General features: G+C 41.2%; 1 protein-coding gene across 7 annotated transcripts in view; it reads left to right on the forward strand.

Annotated features, from left to right (window-relative positions):
• The window catches only part of TASP1 (taspase 1), a 350,594-nt gene that overhangs the window by 256,854 nt on the left and 75,002 nt on the right, over positions 1–18,738 (forward strand). For 4 of the 7 annotated variants that reach the window (XM_090285205.1, XM_090285209.1, XM_090285204.1 and 1 more), the window contains one exon: positions 10,178–10,288. The exons of 2 other annotated variants lie outside the window; for them this stretch is intronic. In XM_090285205.1, the coding sequence (XP_090141331.1) occupies positions 10,178–10,288 (111 nt within the window). Of the gene's footprint in view, positions 1–10,177; positions 10,289–18,738 lie in introns of those variants that run through there. One more of the 7 variants, XM_090285210.1, reaches the window with a different exon arrangement.

Consider the following 18,738-nt stretch of genomic DNA (forward strand, 5'->3'; position numbering starts at 1 on the left):
TGTGATAAAAATTTCAACCAGTGGTTAAGAGATTAGTTTATCAACAAATTTATGTTAGGTAATATGCTGACCATTTAGGAAAAAAATAATAAAGTGTGATCTCCATTGCAGTTTTTAATGCTAGAATTAGTTCCTGATGAAGTTTTAAATGTAAAAATTGAAATTACAAAAGTACAAACTGAAAACATGGACTTTTTATTTCATAATTTTGGATCACTGAATGCCTTTTCAGTACAACTTTCAACACAGAAACTATAAAGGAAAAAGAATGATAAATTTGACCACGTAAGCATTAAAACATTATCTATTACCCCCCCAAAAAAGTCATAGGCAAAATTAAAATATATATGACAGACTGGGAAAAATATTTCTAAAACATGTGACCAAGGATTTATTGGCTTAGTATGTAAAGAGTTTAGCAAATTGGTAAGAAAAACAAAAACAAAAAACCAAGAACTCAGAAGAGAAATGATAAAAGAAATTTTCATTTCGGAGTTATGTTTGATTGATATGATATAAACCCAACTATAGAGGCTTAACAAAATGAGAGTTTCTTTTTTTTCATATAAGAAGTCTGAAAGCAGTCCAAAGCTAGCACAGCAGCTCCGCGGTGCGTTGGGGTGTAGACCTCCGTTTGGCAGTCTTTAATGGCCACAAGGACTACATCTGAGGCAACCAGCAACAGCCATTAAGATGCATACCACTCAAATCTGCCCTCTAACAAGCTCTTCTAGACACTCTACCACTTGGCCTGCAGCTGCAAAGGCTTTTGGAAAGCTGGGCACGTTTCTGCCCAAGCAAAATAGAAGTTTGTTTGTAATGGAAGGAAGGGAGAATGGATAATGGGTAGGCAACTGGTTTTGTGTGTCACAGCTTCGAAGGCAGCTCACAGATAAAGAAATCAAAAGGGCTTGTCAACATATAGATATTTAACTTTATTCATAATTTTCAAAATATAAATCAAGACAGCAGTGTGATACCATTTTTTAAGGTATTAGATTAGCAATAATGAGCTTAGTAATACCTAGTTTTGGTAAGGTTATAGGAAAATGGGCACTATCAAACACTTTCTCGTGGGTATAAATTTTTTTAGAAGGCAGTTTGGGAATCTGTAGCAAATTATTTTAGTATGCTGATTGATTCATACAACTCTACACTTAGAGAGGTATCCTATAGATGTATTCATACGTGTATAGGAGATACATGTATCTAGATGTTCACTGTAACATTACTTGTTATGGCAAAACAAAAAACAACAAACAAAACTAAAATGATCTAAATGCCTATCATTGGGGAACTAGTTAAAGATGTGATGGTATATATGTCCAATAGTATATTTATTGATAAAAAGAATAAGCTAAATTTGTTTGTGCTGAAATGGAAGGTTCTCCAACACATATTATTGAATTTAAAAGGCGAGATACAGAAGAATCATTTCTATTAAATGCTCCCAATTGAGTAAAATATTGAAAAAGGATGTGTTTATGGATAATTTCAGAAGGGATATACAAGGAACTCTCGAAAGTACTCACCTCTATGGAATAGAACTGAAGTAAGACATGTACCTTTATATGTATATAAAGGTATGAAGTGGGCGTTTGCGAAGGAATTTATTTTGCCAAGCTTCCATCGCTAAGTCTTATGACAGCCCAATGACAAACAGAAGAGTCAAACTAGAAATATAGCATCACAGAAGCCACTTTCTGCTGGCGGAGATGAAAGGAGCCATTTCATTATGCTTTCATAAGTGAACTAATTTTAATAGACAGTAGAACTCCAGTAGAGGAAATGATACCTAATTTAGTCCCCATAGGGTGAATGAAACCTGGGGAAAGTATTAAAGACTGAGTAGGAGTTTTCAAAGCAGGTAATGAGAAGAAGCTTCCTGCTATCAAATAGGAAATTATGCATCTCTTACCTAACAGTTTCCTCTGTTTCAGGATTCCTAGAAACATTTTATTCACATACTTGCTACGATTTTGGTTAGAATGATGGAAAATTGTGCTTAGAGCATTGAATCCTTAGTGCCATGCTCGATTCTTGATGTACAACCAGGAGTCAGATATTTGAGGAATGAATCATTGTAAGAAAGGGTGAAGTAATGAATTTACAGCCTATAGCTCATCCCTGGCCCTCCTCTGTTAACTATATTGCTAAGGCATCTGACAAAAATAACAGCAATGGAACATTTGCTTATCATTATTTGATAATGGATTGAGCGTCGGCCTGCGAGCTAAGTGTCGCTGGTTCGATCTTCCAGTCAGGGCACATCAGAGAAGGAAAACTCTGACTCCAAAAAACCTTCGCTGCCTTGCGGCATACCTCTTCAGGGGAAAGGCTAAGGGAGTAAACCCTGACAGAAAATCCGGAGTCGGAGTCCCTAAAGCGGTTTGACGTTGTAGTCAACACCGGCAACTCCTGCGGCGCACCTGAAGCCAAGCTGTATTGACTCCGTCTTTCCCTTGGACCCTTCAGCTGCGAAGAGAGGGGGGGTCTGCTGCATGGGCTACAGCAGACCCTCCATATCACCCTGCCCAGGCTCTGTAGCTTCAGCTTCACTGGAGAGGACACTCCAGCGTCATCACAAGATGTCAATTCAACACGGGAGGAGACAGATACCGTGTCACTCCCAAGTCGGACTGCACAGCCATTCTCGGCGGTGCAGATAGACTCTTAAGAAGCTACACCATCGTCTCTCGAGACGGACGGCTGCCGACGATATATATATTTGTTGTTGATGATGTCAAGTCTTTAAAACTTGCAAGTGTGGTTCCCATAGTACATTTTTTTGAAGTAAAATAATGAAAATATCTTTTGTCAGGGAATAATCAAGAGACTTAATAACCAGTAGAGACACTAGCCATTAACAGTCGGCTGAATATCACTCTTTTTTCTCTTGATTTAAAATGAGGAATGCCATTCCTGGTTGTTAGGCGTGATTATATATGGGAATATGTTTCTTTACTATGCTGGAAACTATGTTGCTCCAAGGCCCCAATACCTGTATTACTATTTTCTTACATGTTTGGGTTTTTCTCCTCAAATGTCAACTTTATCAGTGAAGCTGTCTCTGACCATCCTGATTAAAATACTGCCTCCTTACCCACCATACACTGTATCTCCTTTATACTGCTTGACTTCCCTTTCTGGCACTGATTGATCTTGTTTGTCAGAGGTGACTTGGTGTCTTAGTCCATTTGAGCTGCTTTAATAAACTACCACAAACTGGGTGGCTTGTAAACAACAGAAATTTATTTCTTACAGCTCTGAAGGATGGAAGTTCAAGATCAGTTGCCAGCATGGTCAGGTGAGGGCCCTATTCTGGGTTGCAGACTTCTCATTGTAACTTCACATGATGGAAAGAACAAGGGGGCTTTCTTGGGCCTCTTTTGTATTCAGATCATAGCACTTGGGGACACAAAGTTTGCCTTAATCATTGCATACCCAAGCCCCCTAACAGAACTTGACAGAGTTGATTCTTAAATATTTTAAAGTGAATATTTAGAAAATATGAAATATTTGTTGAATGAGTATTGTCCTCAAATTGATGGCTTCTAGTCTAGTATTAATGAGGAAGTATGAATTTACACCATCCCACCCTACCCCCACTGAGAACAATTTGCCTGGTAATGGAAGTTCTGGCAGCTGTAACTCAAGGGGAAAGGTGTTTTTCGTCTTCCCTGGGAGCTTGGAAGGACTTAGTAGAGTCTGAGGGCAAAGAATCCTCTTCTTACTTGTTCAAGTCAACATGGAAAGTGCCAGGGCTGGAAAACCAGGCTCATTTGGCTTCCTCTCCAGCAAGTGTTCAGATCTCTGTAGCCCACTGCCACTTGCTTTCTCTGTCAGGGATTCACATTTGTTATCCTGTTGTTGTTGCTTAAGGGTGAATTTGTGGAATCCTGGATCCCTCCCCTTGCAGATACAATGCTGGACTGGAATATTCATAACATAACCCCTGATTCTTTTAGAATTGCTTTATGATTTTTGAAGTGTGTTAATTTTTCTCTTCATTGAGGACAGAGACTCTGTGTCAACCATTTTTTTTTTTTTTTTAGTATCTCTTGTAATTTCTAGAACAGTATCAGGTGAATATATTCTGTAATATAATTGGTTAAACCAAAAGCAGAGGCTTTAATGGCGTCCTCAATTTGGTGTCTACTTCTAATCTTGTGGCAGAATCAGTAAATTTTTCCAAAGATTGAATGCCTTTGGTATGTTAAGTTTCTGAGTATAGTTTGATGGAATGAAATGGAATTTTCTGTTCTAAAACAAGTTAACTTTTTTTTCCCCAAATTTTGGTACTTAGGGACTTCAAAAGGGTCATTGGCCACACTCAACTCTCCTTTTTAAAGAACTGAAACTTTAAAACAATGTGTATTACCAGAAAACTGCACACAACGATGAGACCCTTGAGCTGTGGTAGAGTTGGGCTTTTGAGGAACAGGTGTATGTAGTTCTCAGGGTTCGTAGTGAGAGGATCTGAGTCAGTGTTTTGTGTTATGCTCCCCGCTTCCTCTTCATGTTTTTGTGGGCTTGTCACTTCCTCCCTGTGCCTCAGCTTCTTCCTTTCTTTCCTTTGGCTTCTCATCTATTAAACGAATGTAGTAATAATCATTCCATTGGTATTTTTGTGGGATCAGGAAATGATAGAATACACTTAAGTAAATATATCTCTAATAGGGTCATTTCTCTTCAACAGCAGAATATAGTGACACTTTATTAATGAGCTAATGCTTCTGAATTTAGTGATCGGCTCCTCTCCTTGTGTTATGTGGTCTTCATGTTAGTTGCTTATACTTCACATCTATAAAAAGACATGTGAACTAACATAAAGCATAAACTGTTATCCTGCTTCTATGTTTAAAGAGTATTTATAATCTTTTTTAAAAAATATTTATTTTTAGAGAAGGGAAGGGAGAGATAAAAGAGGGAGAGAAACATACTTGTTAGAGAGAAACGTCGATCAGTTGCCTCTTGCATGTGCCCTGACTGGAAATCGAACTGACGACCTTTTGCTTTGCAGACGCCGCCCAACCCAGTGAGCCACACAGGTCAGGGCAAGAATATTTACAGTCTTTATTGTTCTTTTGGAGTTAGAGGCATGTGTTTTCACTAGGAAACATTCATTATTCCCCAGTCCTTCCTTTTCTTGCTCACCTGACTACCCAACTATTTCTCTCTGTGTTTATCAGCATATTTATTTCTCCCTATGTATGTGTAGTTCCTCCAAGAGAAAGTGCCATTTAAGTGATTTGGCATATAGACATTAAAGAGAAGAAAGAAATCCACAGAAATGTACTTAAAAGACAGAGGCTCCTTGTTAAATGTAATGGGAAGGTGGAAAACTAGCAGCTGCCTTTTGACTACAGAATCACTATCTTGATAAGTTCTCACGTTGAAGAGGAAGTATTGTATCAGTTTTGCAAAAGGAACTTGCTGGCATCAGGTAATGCTGATTGCTGCTTTTGGGTAGGCATGAATCTAAAACTGATAGTACTCCTAGGACTGTGCCTGTTAGAAGTGGTAGAGGCATCAAAGATTATTAGTCCAGTCTCCTAATTTTTCAAATGAGGAAGAAAACAAAGTTCAGTGAGGTAAAGTGGATTGTCTAAGTTCAAGTATGCTGCACCAAATCTGGAACCCTGATTTCTTGGTTCCATAGGCCAGTATTCTGTCCATTTGTGTGTTGTGGAAATCTGTTAGTTTGTCTTTTTGTCTTTGACTCTACTCCATGGTCCTCTTGATCACAGTTGATTGTTCTAGGTCAGTGGTTCTCAACCTTCCTAATGCTGCGATCCTTTAATACAGTTCCTCATGTTGTGGTGACCCCCAACCATAAAATTATTTTTGTTGCTACTTCATAACTGTAATTTTGCTACTGTTATGAAATCTTCATGTAAATATCTGATATGCAGGATGTATTTTCATTGTTACAAATTGAACATAATTAAAGCATAGTGATTAATCACAAAAACAATATGTAGTTATATATGTGTTTTCCGATGGTCTTAGGCGACCCCTGTGAAAGGGTCGTTCGATCCCCAAAGGGGTCACGACCCACAGGTTGAGAACCACTGTTCTAGGTTTAATTTCTAACCAGAGTCAGCCAGTCAGGTTTCCCTATCTTCCTGAATTTGATTGATGGTCCCTGAGAATGTTAAAACTAATAAAGCGAGGAAGTCTGTCTGGTGGTTTAAGTTGTCAGATGTACAATTCTGGAGCTATTGATGGGCATTACCATCCATAGTAGAGAACCGAAACCTGTCGCATCCCTACTCTTCCAGAAGTTTAGGTTTTTTTTCTCTTGGATTTTTAAACCAGCAATCATCCTTTTTACTTTAAAATCAATATAATTGGGATTCTGGCACTAGCAATAAAAGGAATATAGGTTAACATTCTTGTTAACTTCTTTATTTTAATACTTACAGTGATTCTCCTTAAAAATTATGATGCAAATACAGTAAATAGTTGTCTCATTTGTTTACAGTCTGAGTTTACAATCTAAATGAATGTCCAAATTAATACACATTTGATCATAGCCGCTGTGTCTCTTATCATCTGTAATTGTAATTTCTTTCCAGAGCAGTTATAGACTTTGATGTTTAAAGAATCTATTTGGGACATTTTATTAGAGTGAATGAATTTTAATTTTATTATTTCTTTAATCTTCTTATTTTATGCAAGTCTTTATATATATTAGTAAGACTTTAGATAGTCTTAGTTTACTTATATTTGTCACCAATTTTCTGTATGGATATAGAAAGCATCTAGCATGGTGCCCAACATATCACTTCATGTTAGTTTTTCTTTTCTTACTGGGAAGAATTAGAAATAATATTTCCTTTTATACAGAGATGGTGTAACATTTTAACTTGGGAAATTGATACCCTATCATCACCACCACCCAATTGCTGAATGTCAGTGGAGCACTGGTTCCATCTCTTGTAGGTTAACCAGGTAGGAACAGTAATAGATTATATTTAGCATGATAATATTTGAGAGCCAGCAAAATGCTGTAAAGTGTCTTTCTGCCATCAATATTACTACCACCAAATGTTTGAACAGCACCTTAGAGATTACAAAGTTCATAATCAATCCTCACAACAACCCAGAAAGATGTCTTTTAATATCCATTATATATAACTGAAGAAGCTGAAGCATGTCTTTTTATATATATCTTACTTAAGAGCACAGTTGCTATCCTGAAACTAAAAAAAAAAGTCTGTCTGAGTTTTTTTTTTTTTTTTTTTTTTTTTTTTTTTAATATCACAATGATAATATGAAATCTTGAGTACTTCCCATGAAAAGTTTGGAATCTTTAGATCATGTTTCATTAAATTATTGTTGAATTCATACCAAGGATGGTGAGCCCAGATAATAGGCTTCCGTGGTGAGCCTTTTAGAGCACTCACATACTATCTTATCCTCGTGCCACACACCACACATGACAGGAGTGTGTGAGAGTGTATGTTTGTGTTGAGGAGGTTGGGGATGGGGAAGGTGGTAAATGAGTAAGAGTGCTTTTATTAGTCACTAAGAGGGTTTCAAAAGTGAATCATCCCCTCACTCCATGGTCCGTATAAAAGCATTGGAGCTGAAGAACAGATTCAATTCATGAGAGGAAAGGGAACCAGGAAGGACATCTCATAACCATGGACCTAGGGAAAATCTTGGGGAAATGGGATAAAGGAAGACCAATTTGGTTGGGGCATATGCTGTATAAAAATAAATAGGGAGAGAAGGTTGGGGGGAGAGTGGAGGGCTAGGCTGGGGTAAGGAGTTTGGACATTATTCTCTGGGCATTTGGGAGCCGTTGATGATTTTTTAATGGTTTAATGATGTGATCATAGCTTGGGCACATATTTCTTATTAGAGTACTCTTTGCTATCTCTGTTTCCCATGCCCCTCATATCTTTTCTGTAAATAACCCTGTCTATTCTAATTACAGAATAAATCCCAGGCTTACTCTGTTGACAGTCTCCACTGCCACTAGGCTCACCCAAATCACTGTCATTTCTCAACTGGGCTGCCATGATGGCAGGTCCTTTAATGGCTTGCTGCTTTCTCTCTTGCCCTGCCAACCAGTCCAGTGCGAAATAAAATCTGTCGATGTTCTGGTGTAAGCCCTGCATCATCTTTTCATCACATGTGGAGTAAAATCCAAACTCCTTGCCGAACCCGCAAGGCCTTGTGAAACGCCACCTGACCTGGCCCTGCCTTTCTCTGAACTCATGGTCTGCCCTCTCCACCTGCTCGCTCTCGTGACTGTCACCATGCTAGCATCCTTTGTATGTTCTGAACACCCAAGCTTCTTCTCAGCACAGAGTCTGTGCATTTGCTTGGTTCATCTGCATAGAATGTTCTTTCCCCAGGTATTCACATGATTAGCTCCTTAACAAAAGATGCCTTCCCTGCCTCTTGATGTAAAGTAATCCCTGCCCCAGTCACACCCTCCATCATTTACCAGGACTCATTTTCTTCATAGCACACTTACTATTGTCTGGAGGGGTTTCTTTATTGTCTTGTGAGTGTATTACTTGTCCCCCAACTTGCTCAACTAGATGTGAGCAGGGACTTCATTTTGTTCACTGCTGTATTGCTAATACTTAGAAAAGTTCTGACACATAGTACATATTTGTTGAATTAATAAGTTTAGAGATTTGAATAACTGGAGCAGTGTGTTCAGCATGATGAGAGTGTGCAGAGAGCCTTCTCAGTGGAAGTGAAGGGGCAGAGGCAGATGAAAGTGTGAAATCTTATGAGGGAACTGGCAGGATCTGACATGGTTGGAAGTGTTGAGTCTATCGGAAAGGGAAGAGGTAGAGACATTTGAGCTTGGATGAGTTAGGAGGAACCCAGGATCCTTTTGGACACTTTCAGCAAACCATCTTCATTTCAGCACCACTCTATACCCCTGACTTCAGAAGAACTTGAAGCCTCCCATTTCTGATCCTTTTGGGGTTTTATGACAAAACTGGGTGGTTTTCTATAGGTGTCCCCTCACTCCACCCAACCTCACGCCTCCTGTAGAAGCTTAGGTTTCAGTTTTCACAGGTCTGCTAGGTGAGCAACTACCTGTCCATTTTCTTTCCATTTTCTAAAAGGTCCTTTTTTTTTTCTTGTCTGTCTGTTTCCCTTTCCTTATGAGGCCATGCTTTTTTTTGGGGGGGGGGGGTCTTTCCCCTCAGCTTACTGGGGTTTGAGGAAAAAGTGGACATAAATGCATGTATTTAATTTACTAAGCTTAACCAAAAGCTCCCACCAAATCCAATTTGGTTGGCTTTTATTTTTTTAATTTTTACTAATTTCTTTTATAGTGGTTGGGTTAATTTAGCATTTGTTTTTCACGTGCTCAGTTGCTGTGCCAGATGTTTGAAGGAGATGTCCTTGAGGAAGAAAAATGAGGTGTTCTGCCCTGGCTGGGTGCTTTGATGGTTAGAGCATTGTCTCGATAGGCCAAAGTTGCGGGTTCGATCCCTGGTCAGGGCACATTCAAGAATCAACCAATGAATGCAAAATGAGTGCAGCCACAAATCAGTATCTCGCTTTCTCTCTCTTTAAAAAGTAATAAAAAGTTTTTTAAATGTAGTGTTCTTGAAATGCTCACAGTGGTTCAGTGTGTGAGAACTTGCAGAGGCCCAGTCATTTCTAACCACCAGATTCTCATAATAGAAATACAGTTTCACCCTTATTTGTATAAACCATCAAGAGCATTTTAACATGCTTGTAATGAAGTTTGTGGCTTATTGTTTAAAATTGAATTTAAGGTAGTAAATCAAAGCTTTTGGTGGCCTGCCCCTGACAGCAAGGAGAACCTGGTAAGTGATCCCTAAGAGCTGATCAAAGAGAGTTGCTGCACATTTTTCCCTGTATTTGTGTTTGGTCCTTTAATCTGGTAGTGTTTCCAATTCCATTCTGAATATGGTAATGCACACTCCACCCTTACTCAAGTCTTCTTGGCAGCATGTGGCACTGTCGTTGCCAAATGACCCCTGTTCAGACATCAGCCTGCCTTTGCTATCTAGCCTGTACAAGGTGGGAACAATGTTGATTGTCAGGAAATGGGCATCATTCAAGATCTTGTTCATACCACATTTTTGTTCTAGTAATCAAATGAAAATTGAAAATGAAAGTAGTAAAGTTAACTGAGAAGTGATTACTAGTCATTTCTGCCTAGGTTCACCTTTCCTGGCCAGTGAAGATGGTGTGCTTGGAGGAGTGATTGTTCTCCGGTCTTGCAGATGTTCTGCAGAGCCTGGCTCCTCCCAAAATAAGCAGACTCTTCTAGGTAAGCTGGACATAAACACTGTGTGTCTTTTTCTTTCATTTTTTCAAGACATGGAAAGATTTATATTGTTAAGTCAATAAGCTATGGGAGGGCCAGGATGCTCTGTTGATATGTAACCTTCTCTGTTCTACTGATCTTTTTGCAGAGATAAACATCTAAAGGATGAATGTTTACTTCTGAGTCTATACTTAGAGCATATTTTTCAGACAAGATTGGAACCAAGGACCTTCACTAATGCCCAATATTAGGAATATGGACCATGTATTTATCCTCTGCTTTATTCTACAAAACATCTAAGATGACCCATAACAATATACACAGTAACATAGAATGTTTCTTCCTGTTTTCCATCCCCAAAAGGAATCAGAACCATGTGAAGAGCTGCTGGTGTAGGAATCTGTCCTGGCTCCATCACTTATTAGCTGTGACACCCTCATGCATCACATCTTACTGTTCTGTGCCACTTCCACATCTGTAAAATAAGGATGTCTGCCATGTCCTTCTCATAAAGATGTGGTGAGGAAGGGTCAAAGGAGCATTTTTCAGATTTGCAGACATTCATCTAGATGTGTGATAAAACCCAGCCTGTCCTGGCACTTGCCTCAGCCCAAACTTGTAGGGCTACCTTTACCCATGAGGTATTTTTTTCTAATTCATTCATACAGAGGGGCATTTTTATTTTTTATTATTTTATTTTATTTTAGAGAGATGGGAAGGGAGGGAGAAAGAGCGGGAGAGAAAAATTGATGTGAGAGAGAAACATCCATCAGGTGCCTCATACACACCCCAACCAGGACCGAACCTACAAGCCAGGCATGTGCCCTGTTCGAGAATTGAACTGGTGATCTTTCGCTTTGTGGAACAATGTCAGACCAACTAAGCCACACAGATCAGGGCCAAAGGGGACGTTTTTAAAAATCTGGATAAAGATGCCATAAAAACTAACAGGGAGCCCTATATATTATTTTATAATTGACTTTTTAATTGAAGTGTACATACATTCAGAAAAGTGCACAAATCGTAACTGCAACTGCTTGATGAATTATCACAAAGTGAACCCACCCATGTAACCAGTACCAAGATAAAAAAATAGAACTTTACTACAACCCCAAAAAGACCATTTGTAACCCCTCCCAGTCTCTGCCCCATCTAAAACTAACTGCTATCCTGACTTCTAAACACCATGATTAGTTTTGCTTGGTTTTATATTTTATTTAAATGTAGTCAGAGAATGTGTACTATTTGTGTCTGATGTGTTCCTTCAACCTTAAGCCTGCTGGATTCATCCATGTTCTGTGGTCAGTAGTTTGTTCATTTCCATTGTTGTATACCATTTCATTGTCTGGATATACCTGTGTGTATCCATGCTTCTCTTAAGTACTTTTTAATATAAGCAGTATAGGTGATTCACAGGAGCTGTGGTAGTTCAACCTTTTGTATAAATTTCCTTATAGAAAGTATATGAGTGGTACCTGATATTTATTGTATGATTGTTGTGAATTGCTATAGTAAAAGTCTCTTTGCAACTTGAGGATCTGTGAGTATAAAATAGAAGACAGGGCATTTCTCATGAGCATAAAGAATGTTTTTTCTATAGAAGCCCAAAGAGCTTTAAAGAATCTCTCCCCTTATTCCTCAAAGGTAAAAATGCACTTTTATGTGAAGGGCCTCTTTCTCCATCTGGAGTCTGACCACCAACCTTACTTTTTAAAAAAAATTATTTTTATTTTTATTTTATTTTTTTATTTTTAGAGAGAAGGGAAGGGAGAGAGAAAGAGAGGGGGAGAAACATCAACGTGTGGCTGCTTCTCTTGTGCCCCCAACCGGGGACCCAGCCTACAATCCAGGCAGGTGCCCCAATTGGGAATTGAACCAGTGACCCCTTGGTTCACAGGCCAGCACTCAATCCACTGAGCCACACCAGCCAGGGAGTGGTGTTTTCTTTTGTTGTTGTTGTTGTTATTATATTCTCTTTCTCTTCCTACCCATTATACTTGGTACTTATGTTGCTCCCAGGAAATGATTTCTTTTTAATTGTCACTTTTTGTTAAACCAAGGCATTAGCCATTTGCTTAATTAGTATCTCAATCATTGTTGGATCCTTTAGATATCTTTTCCAGTTAGAAAGCAGGGAATTTGCTTTTAAAATATGGAGAGGGTGTACCTGGGCCTTTCAAAAGAACACAGCATAACCATTAGTACCAGGAGGTGGGAAGGCAGTTATTAAAACTGCTTCATGAACTGTTCTTGGACAGCGAGTCAGTTCTTTACTGAGCCTGGACTCTTGCCCATTTGAGTTAATACTGAAAATTGTAAGGTATTTTTGGTGGTATAGTATAGAGATGCTTATTTAAGGACAAGTCATAGAATTTTAGCTTATGTTAAATAAACTTTATCAGCAAGGTAGTAATTTGTAAACTGGTTTCTATTCTCTGTCTCAAGAAGAAGAATGAAATGTGGTATCAGTTTATCAACTAAGTGAAATATTGTCATTTGTTAAATTGAATTGAATTCAAGGGATTGATGTTTGTGAGGTTTATCTACTAAAATCTAGTGAATACTAGTATCAACTAGTATCCGTGCTACAAACTGCATGAATTTTTATAATTTTTGCTTTAAAAAAGTTATGTCTATTCAGTATGTAATAAGAAAGCAAACACTGTACAGAAATATAGGAAGGGAGACGTGAAAGTCGCCTTTTCCTCCTCCCTCCCCTACATTCCCGAGCCACCAACTTCTGGTTCTGGTTATTCTCATAGCAAACACCTTCACTCTATAGAATGTGTTCATGCTTCTATTTCTGGATTACTCAATAACTGATGACTCCTTTTGGACAAAAAATTTAAGAGCATAGTTCACATCACAATGTCTAACTTCAGTTTCTTCTGTGTCTACTCTTTTCTGAAAATCGTACGTAGTGTTTTTGTCACCATGAAAGCAGTTTCAATTAAATTGCGTTGCCACTTGATAATGTCCAGAAAGACATTACTGAGCAACTCCTTTTGACAGATACATCAATTATAGGAGCCACAGCGGGCCCCTTCAAGGCTGGGTGACTGAAATACAAGCACTTTCAAGATTTGTCCTTCCTTTACCGATTCATGAATAGGGTTAGAGAATCTCAGGTGTGAAGGAAACCTCAAAGTCCTCTTCTGTGACCTTGTTACATGTGTTTTTCCCATAAGTTATTGGCAAGAAGTGAAGCTTAATTCCTCTTCCCTTGAAAATTCCTTCCAGTGCATAAAAATACTGCAAAGTGACATTGTGTGACTTGTGAGGTGAGGTCAAAAAAGGCATTGTGGCTTCTCTGAGGCTTCTTGCACTCTGTTGGATAACTCACTCTGGGAAAGGCCAACAGCCATTCTGTGAGGGCACAAGCAGCACGTGACAAAAAACATGTGAGCTCCTTTCGTGAGGCACAGAGGTTACCTACCAACAGCCTCAGCTCTGAGTGAGCCTTCAGATGACTGCAGCCCTGGGCAATTTCTTGATTGAAATCTCAGAGAAACCCTGAGCAAGAATCACCCAATAAAGCCACTCATTAATTCCTCACTCACAGAAACTGATATAATAAGTGCTTAGTGTTTTAAACTACATTTTGTGGTAATTTACACAGCAATACATAACCTTTTGAATCCTCTCACTGTTAAATGGCTCTCTAGTTTGTCTAACAATCTTCAATGACAAGTCAAGGGGTTCTGTTGTATCTTTAGGCAACTCAGATTGTCAGACTTAAGTTTGTATCAATGGATGCTGGTTATCTTCTTTGGATCCTCTGGGACAAATGTGACCAGTACCCTCCATATTACATGCCCTAATCACTCTTTCCCAAACTATCTCCCTCCCACCTCTACTCATCTCCTACCTTCATGCTGCCACCAGACTTCTCTCCCTATTGAGAACTTAACTGTGGTCTAAAAACCAGGAAGTCACGAGAGAAGCAGACTGTCCTAAAAGGGCAAAAAGGAGAACCTGACCTAATTATGGCTTGAGATCTACACCAATTCCAAGATCAGAGGGGTGCTAGTGGTCAAAACAAGAAACATAAAAGTATATGTAATTAGTTTGTTTATATGTCTAAGCTAAATGTTTTAATAACTTTTTATAAAAACAAAGTATGTATCCCTTATCACTCCTGTGCCCCTTACTTAATTCTTCAGTGAGGACACATACACACACTCACATTTCCACTCTGCTGCTCATTCCTCTACAAGATGGATGGGAACTACTTAACTTTTTGGAAACTGCACTTTCCTCATATGACCCCAGAACACGCTTCCAGTGTTATTTTTGAGGACTACAGGTACCCTACTACAGGTTCCTAACAAAGGCCGTGTTATGCAAATCCGTGTTATACGAAACAAAAAATTAGTATAAAGGGGGGGGTTAGGTTTCCAAAATTAAAAAATATATACTATTATATTTTTATAATTAAGAGAAATATCTTTGTTAAAACAATTTTCATCAAAAGTATCACATATTAATATGAATTAAGTAATGTTTTCTTCATCATTAATGCTACGCTCCATTAACCGAATGTGTTTTCTTTTTGACAAGATATCCTCATCTCTGAACTTTCTTCAGCATTATCTTGATTTCTGTGCTCTACTTTTTGCAAAAAAATATGTTATTTTAGATTGCTTGCGTTTAGCTAAGAAATCTTTATAAATTTCGTTACACGATGCTAAGCACTTTTGAAGTTCTCTTAAACTTTGTGCTCCTTTCAGTGCCAAGTAACTGTTCGGCTAAGTCTAGGTCTTTCTTTATGCTTTTTTTCTTCTTTTATTATTTTTTTTAATATGCTTTATTGATTGTGCTGTTACAGTTGCTCCAATTTCTTTTTCCTTTGTTCCCCTCCACCCAGTGACCCCCCTCCCTCCAGTTGTGCCTCCCCTTAGTCCATGCCCATTGGCTGTGCACATAGTTCTTCTCAACATCTTCCTGTCTACTCCACTCCCTCCTACTAAGTTTCTTAATTCCTGTACCATCTCCCTCCCTTTCACCCCCCTCCCCCTCCCTACTGACCTCCCCCAGTAATGTCCCCCATACCTATAATTCCATTCCCACTCTCATTGCCTATTTAGTTTGCCTTTGTTTCGGTTCCCTAGCTTCTGTTGTTGGTTGTTGTGATACAGTTTTTGTTTTAATGTTCATAGTTTCAATCCTCTTTCTCCTAAACAAGTCCCTTTAACATCTCATATAACAGTGGTTTGGATCTGATGAACTCCTTCAGTTTTACTTTGTCCTGGAAGCACTTTCTCTGCCCTTCTATTCTGAATGACAGCTTCGCTGGATAGAGTAATCGTGGTTGTAGGTTTTTGCTTTTCATTACTTTGAATATTTCTTGCCAGTCCCTTCTTGCCTTCAGAGTTTCTTTTGAAAAATCAGCTGATTGTCTTATTGGGAACCCTTTGTATGTAATTCTCTTCTTCTCTCTTGCTGCTTTTAAGATTTTCTCGTTATCCTTAATTTTTGACATTTTGATTATAATGTACAGCTCGAGGTAGTGCTCGGTCCACCGCCGCATTTGCTGTTCCTGGTCAGTGATGACCTCACCTGTCTTGGACTTAAGGGGGGCGATCTTGGAGGGGATTGGGCCTGTTGCCTTCTTGATACCCTCATACATTCCTCGTGCGTTGCCTATATCGGCGGCTTCCTGGATGCTTCTGCACAGGTTTAGCCAATAGGTGTTGGCACAGTGGCGGGCGGTCTTCTGGACTTTGTTCCTGGCAGCCCGTAGAGCTTGAAGTGTACTGGGAGTGGGCGTGACCTTGTAAGCCAGTAGGGCCTTCCTCTTAGCCTCGATCACGGGTTCCATTTCTTCCCAATGAGCCTCGTACCAGTCAGCGTTCTTCCGCTCTTTCTTCCCGTAAGCAATAATGGCGGAGTTGTATATGGCGTCGCGGAGACGTGGCCAATTGGATTCGATAATGTCATCTGCCGCCACTCCCTCGCCGAGTGCATCTTCCATCTTGTTGATGAATTGCTGGGTCTTAACTGGGTTGCTGACACAACTGGTGTTGATGCGTGGGCGACCCTTCATCTTGGAGTGGTGCAACCTCTTCGACGTTATGCGCACCTTGCTTACCACGAGGGCATGGTCCGTGTTGCAGTCTGCACTCTGGTAGCTGCGGGTGAGGAGGGTGCTGCCAATATCCGTTCTTCTGGTGATGACGAGGTCAAGCTGGTGCCAATGACGGGAGCGGGGGTGCCTCCATGACACCTGGTGGATCTCTTTGCACTTGAAGAATGTGTTTGTCACGCACAGGCCGTGGTAACACAAAAGCTCAAGCAGTCGCTGACCATTCTCATTGATCTTTCCTCTCCCAAAGTTTCCAAGGCAGGTGGGCCAGGCCATGTGGTCGGCTCCTACTCTTGCGTTGAAGTCTCCAAGGAGATAGAGAGCGTTACTTCTGGGGATCTTGGATAACGCTTCGTCCAGTGCATGGTAGAACTGTTCTTTCTCTTCGGTGGTGGCGCAGAGGGTTGGGGCATACGCGCTAAGAATGCTGACTGGGCCGAAAGTTGTTGACAATCGGAGGGTAAGTAATCTCTCTGTGCCTCCTGTGGGTGGCTCTATGGAGTTAACAAGCGTGTTCTTCACAGCGAACCCAACACCGTGCTGTCTTGGTTGATCCGGAGACTTCCCTTGCCAGTAGAAGGTGTAGTTGGTTTCTCTGATAGTTCCGTTGTCGGCCAACCGGGTCTCCTGTAGAGCCGCAATGTCGATGTTTAGTCGTGCCAGTTCCCTATCGATGACAGCGGTTTTCCTGGCACCCTTGATCCACGGAAGGTCTGCAGTAAGTCCGGGGCACATGGTCCTGATGTTCCAGCTAGCGAGGCGAAGAGCCGGAGGCTTCTTTCTTGTTGTTTGCTTGGAATTAACTGGTGCGGGTGTTTTGTGGCCCACTTTTTGAGAGGCGCCTCTCTGATCCCCACGCACCCAGTGGGGCAGGCGAGCCATGGCGAGACGGTAGCTGTCCAGTGAGGTGCGATGACCTCTCCCACCGTCAGAGGAGACTCCTGGCGCTCGTTTCCTTCGCCAATCGGATGAGCTTATAACCGGTATCTGTCTCCTCCCGTGTTGAGTCGACATCTTACGATGACGCTGGAGTGTCCTCTCAAGTGAAACTGAAGCTACAGAGCCTGGGCAGGGTGATATGGAGGGTCTGCTGTTGCCCATGCAGCAGACCTCCCCTCTCTTCGCAGCTGAAGGGTCCAAGGGAAAGATAAAGTCAATACAGCTTGGCTTCAGGTGCGCTGCAGGAGTTGCCGGTGTTGACTACAATGTCAAACCGCCTTAGGGACTCTGGCTCCGGATTTTCTGTCGGGGTTTACTCCCTTAGCCTTTCCCCTGAAGAGGTATGCCGCAAGGCAGCGGAGGTTTTTTGGAGTCAGAGTTTTCCTGTACGCAACGAAGAACACCGTAACAGACACTGCTCTTAAAGCCATCCCAGACCTACCAGTCATGGAGGAGCTAGACACCCCACCTACTGCGGCAGAGCTCGGCAAAGCCATTGACCGCCTTGCTTGCGGGAAAGCACCAGGAAGCGACGGAATCCCTCCAGAAATCCTAAAGAGCGGGAAACCAGTCCTGCTACAGCCGCTCCACCATCTACTCTGTCTCTGCTGGAAGGAGGGTTACATCCCCCAGGATATGAGAGACGCCAACATTATCACCATGTACAAGAACAAAGGAGACCGCAGCGACTGCAACAACTACCGGGGCATCTCTCTCCTCAGCGTCGTCGGCAAAGTATTCGCCCGGGTCGCTCTTGCCCGCCTGCAGACCCTTGCTTCCCGCGTCTACCCAGAGTCCCAGTGTGGCTTCAGAGCTGGCCGATCAACAGTGGACATGATCTTCTCCCTACGCCAGCTGCAGGAGAAGTGTCACGAGCAGCATAAACCACTCTACCTCGCCTTTATCGACCTCACGAAGGCGTTTGATCTGGTCAGTCGAAGCGGACTCTTCAGCTTGCTACGGAAGATTGGCTGTCCACCACATCTGCTTGCTGTGGTCATGTCCTTTCATGACAACATGCACAGCACGGTGTCCTACAACGGCGCAACCTCTGAGGCCTTCCCAGTCAGCAGCGGAGTAAAGCAGGGCTGCGTCCTCGCGCCTACGCTGTTCGGAATCTTCTTCTCCATGCTCCTCCAATACGCCTTTAAGGACTGCAGCGAGGGTGTCTTCATTCACACCAGATCCGATGGCAAGCTCTACAACCTGGCCCGTCTATGAGCCAAGACCAAAGTCAAAGAGGTGCTCATCCGTGAGATGCTCTTCGCCGACGACGCAGCTTTGACATCACACTCCGAAGAGGGACTCCAGCAGCTAGTCACTTGCCTTTCCCACGCATGCAAGGAGTTCGGACTAGCCATCAGCCTGACGAAGACGAACGTTATGGCTCAAGGCACGGGGACTCCCCCATGCATCACCATCGACGGAT

Source organism: Furipterus horrens, unplaced genomic scaffold (genome assembly GCF_987537825.1).
Source record: "Furipterus horrens unplaced genomic scaffold, mFurHor1.1.pri manual_scaffold_8, whole genome shotgun sequence".
Classification (NCBI taxonomy): Eukaryota; Metazoa; Chordata; class Mammalia; order Chiroptera; family Furipteridae; genus Furipterus; species Furipterus horrens.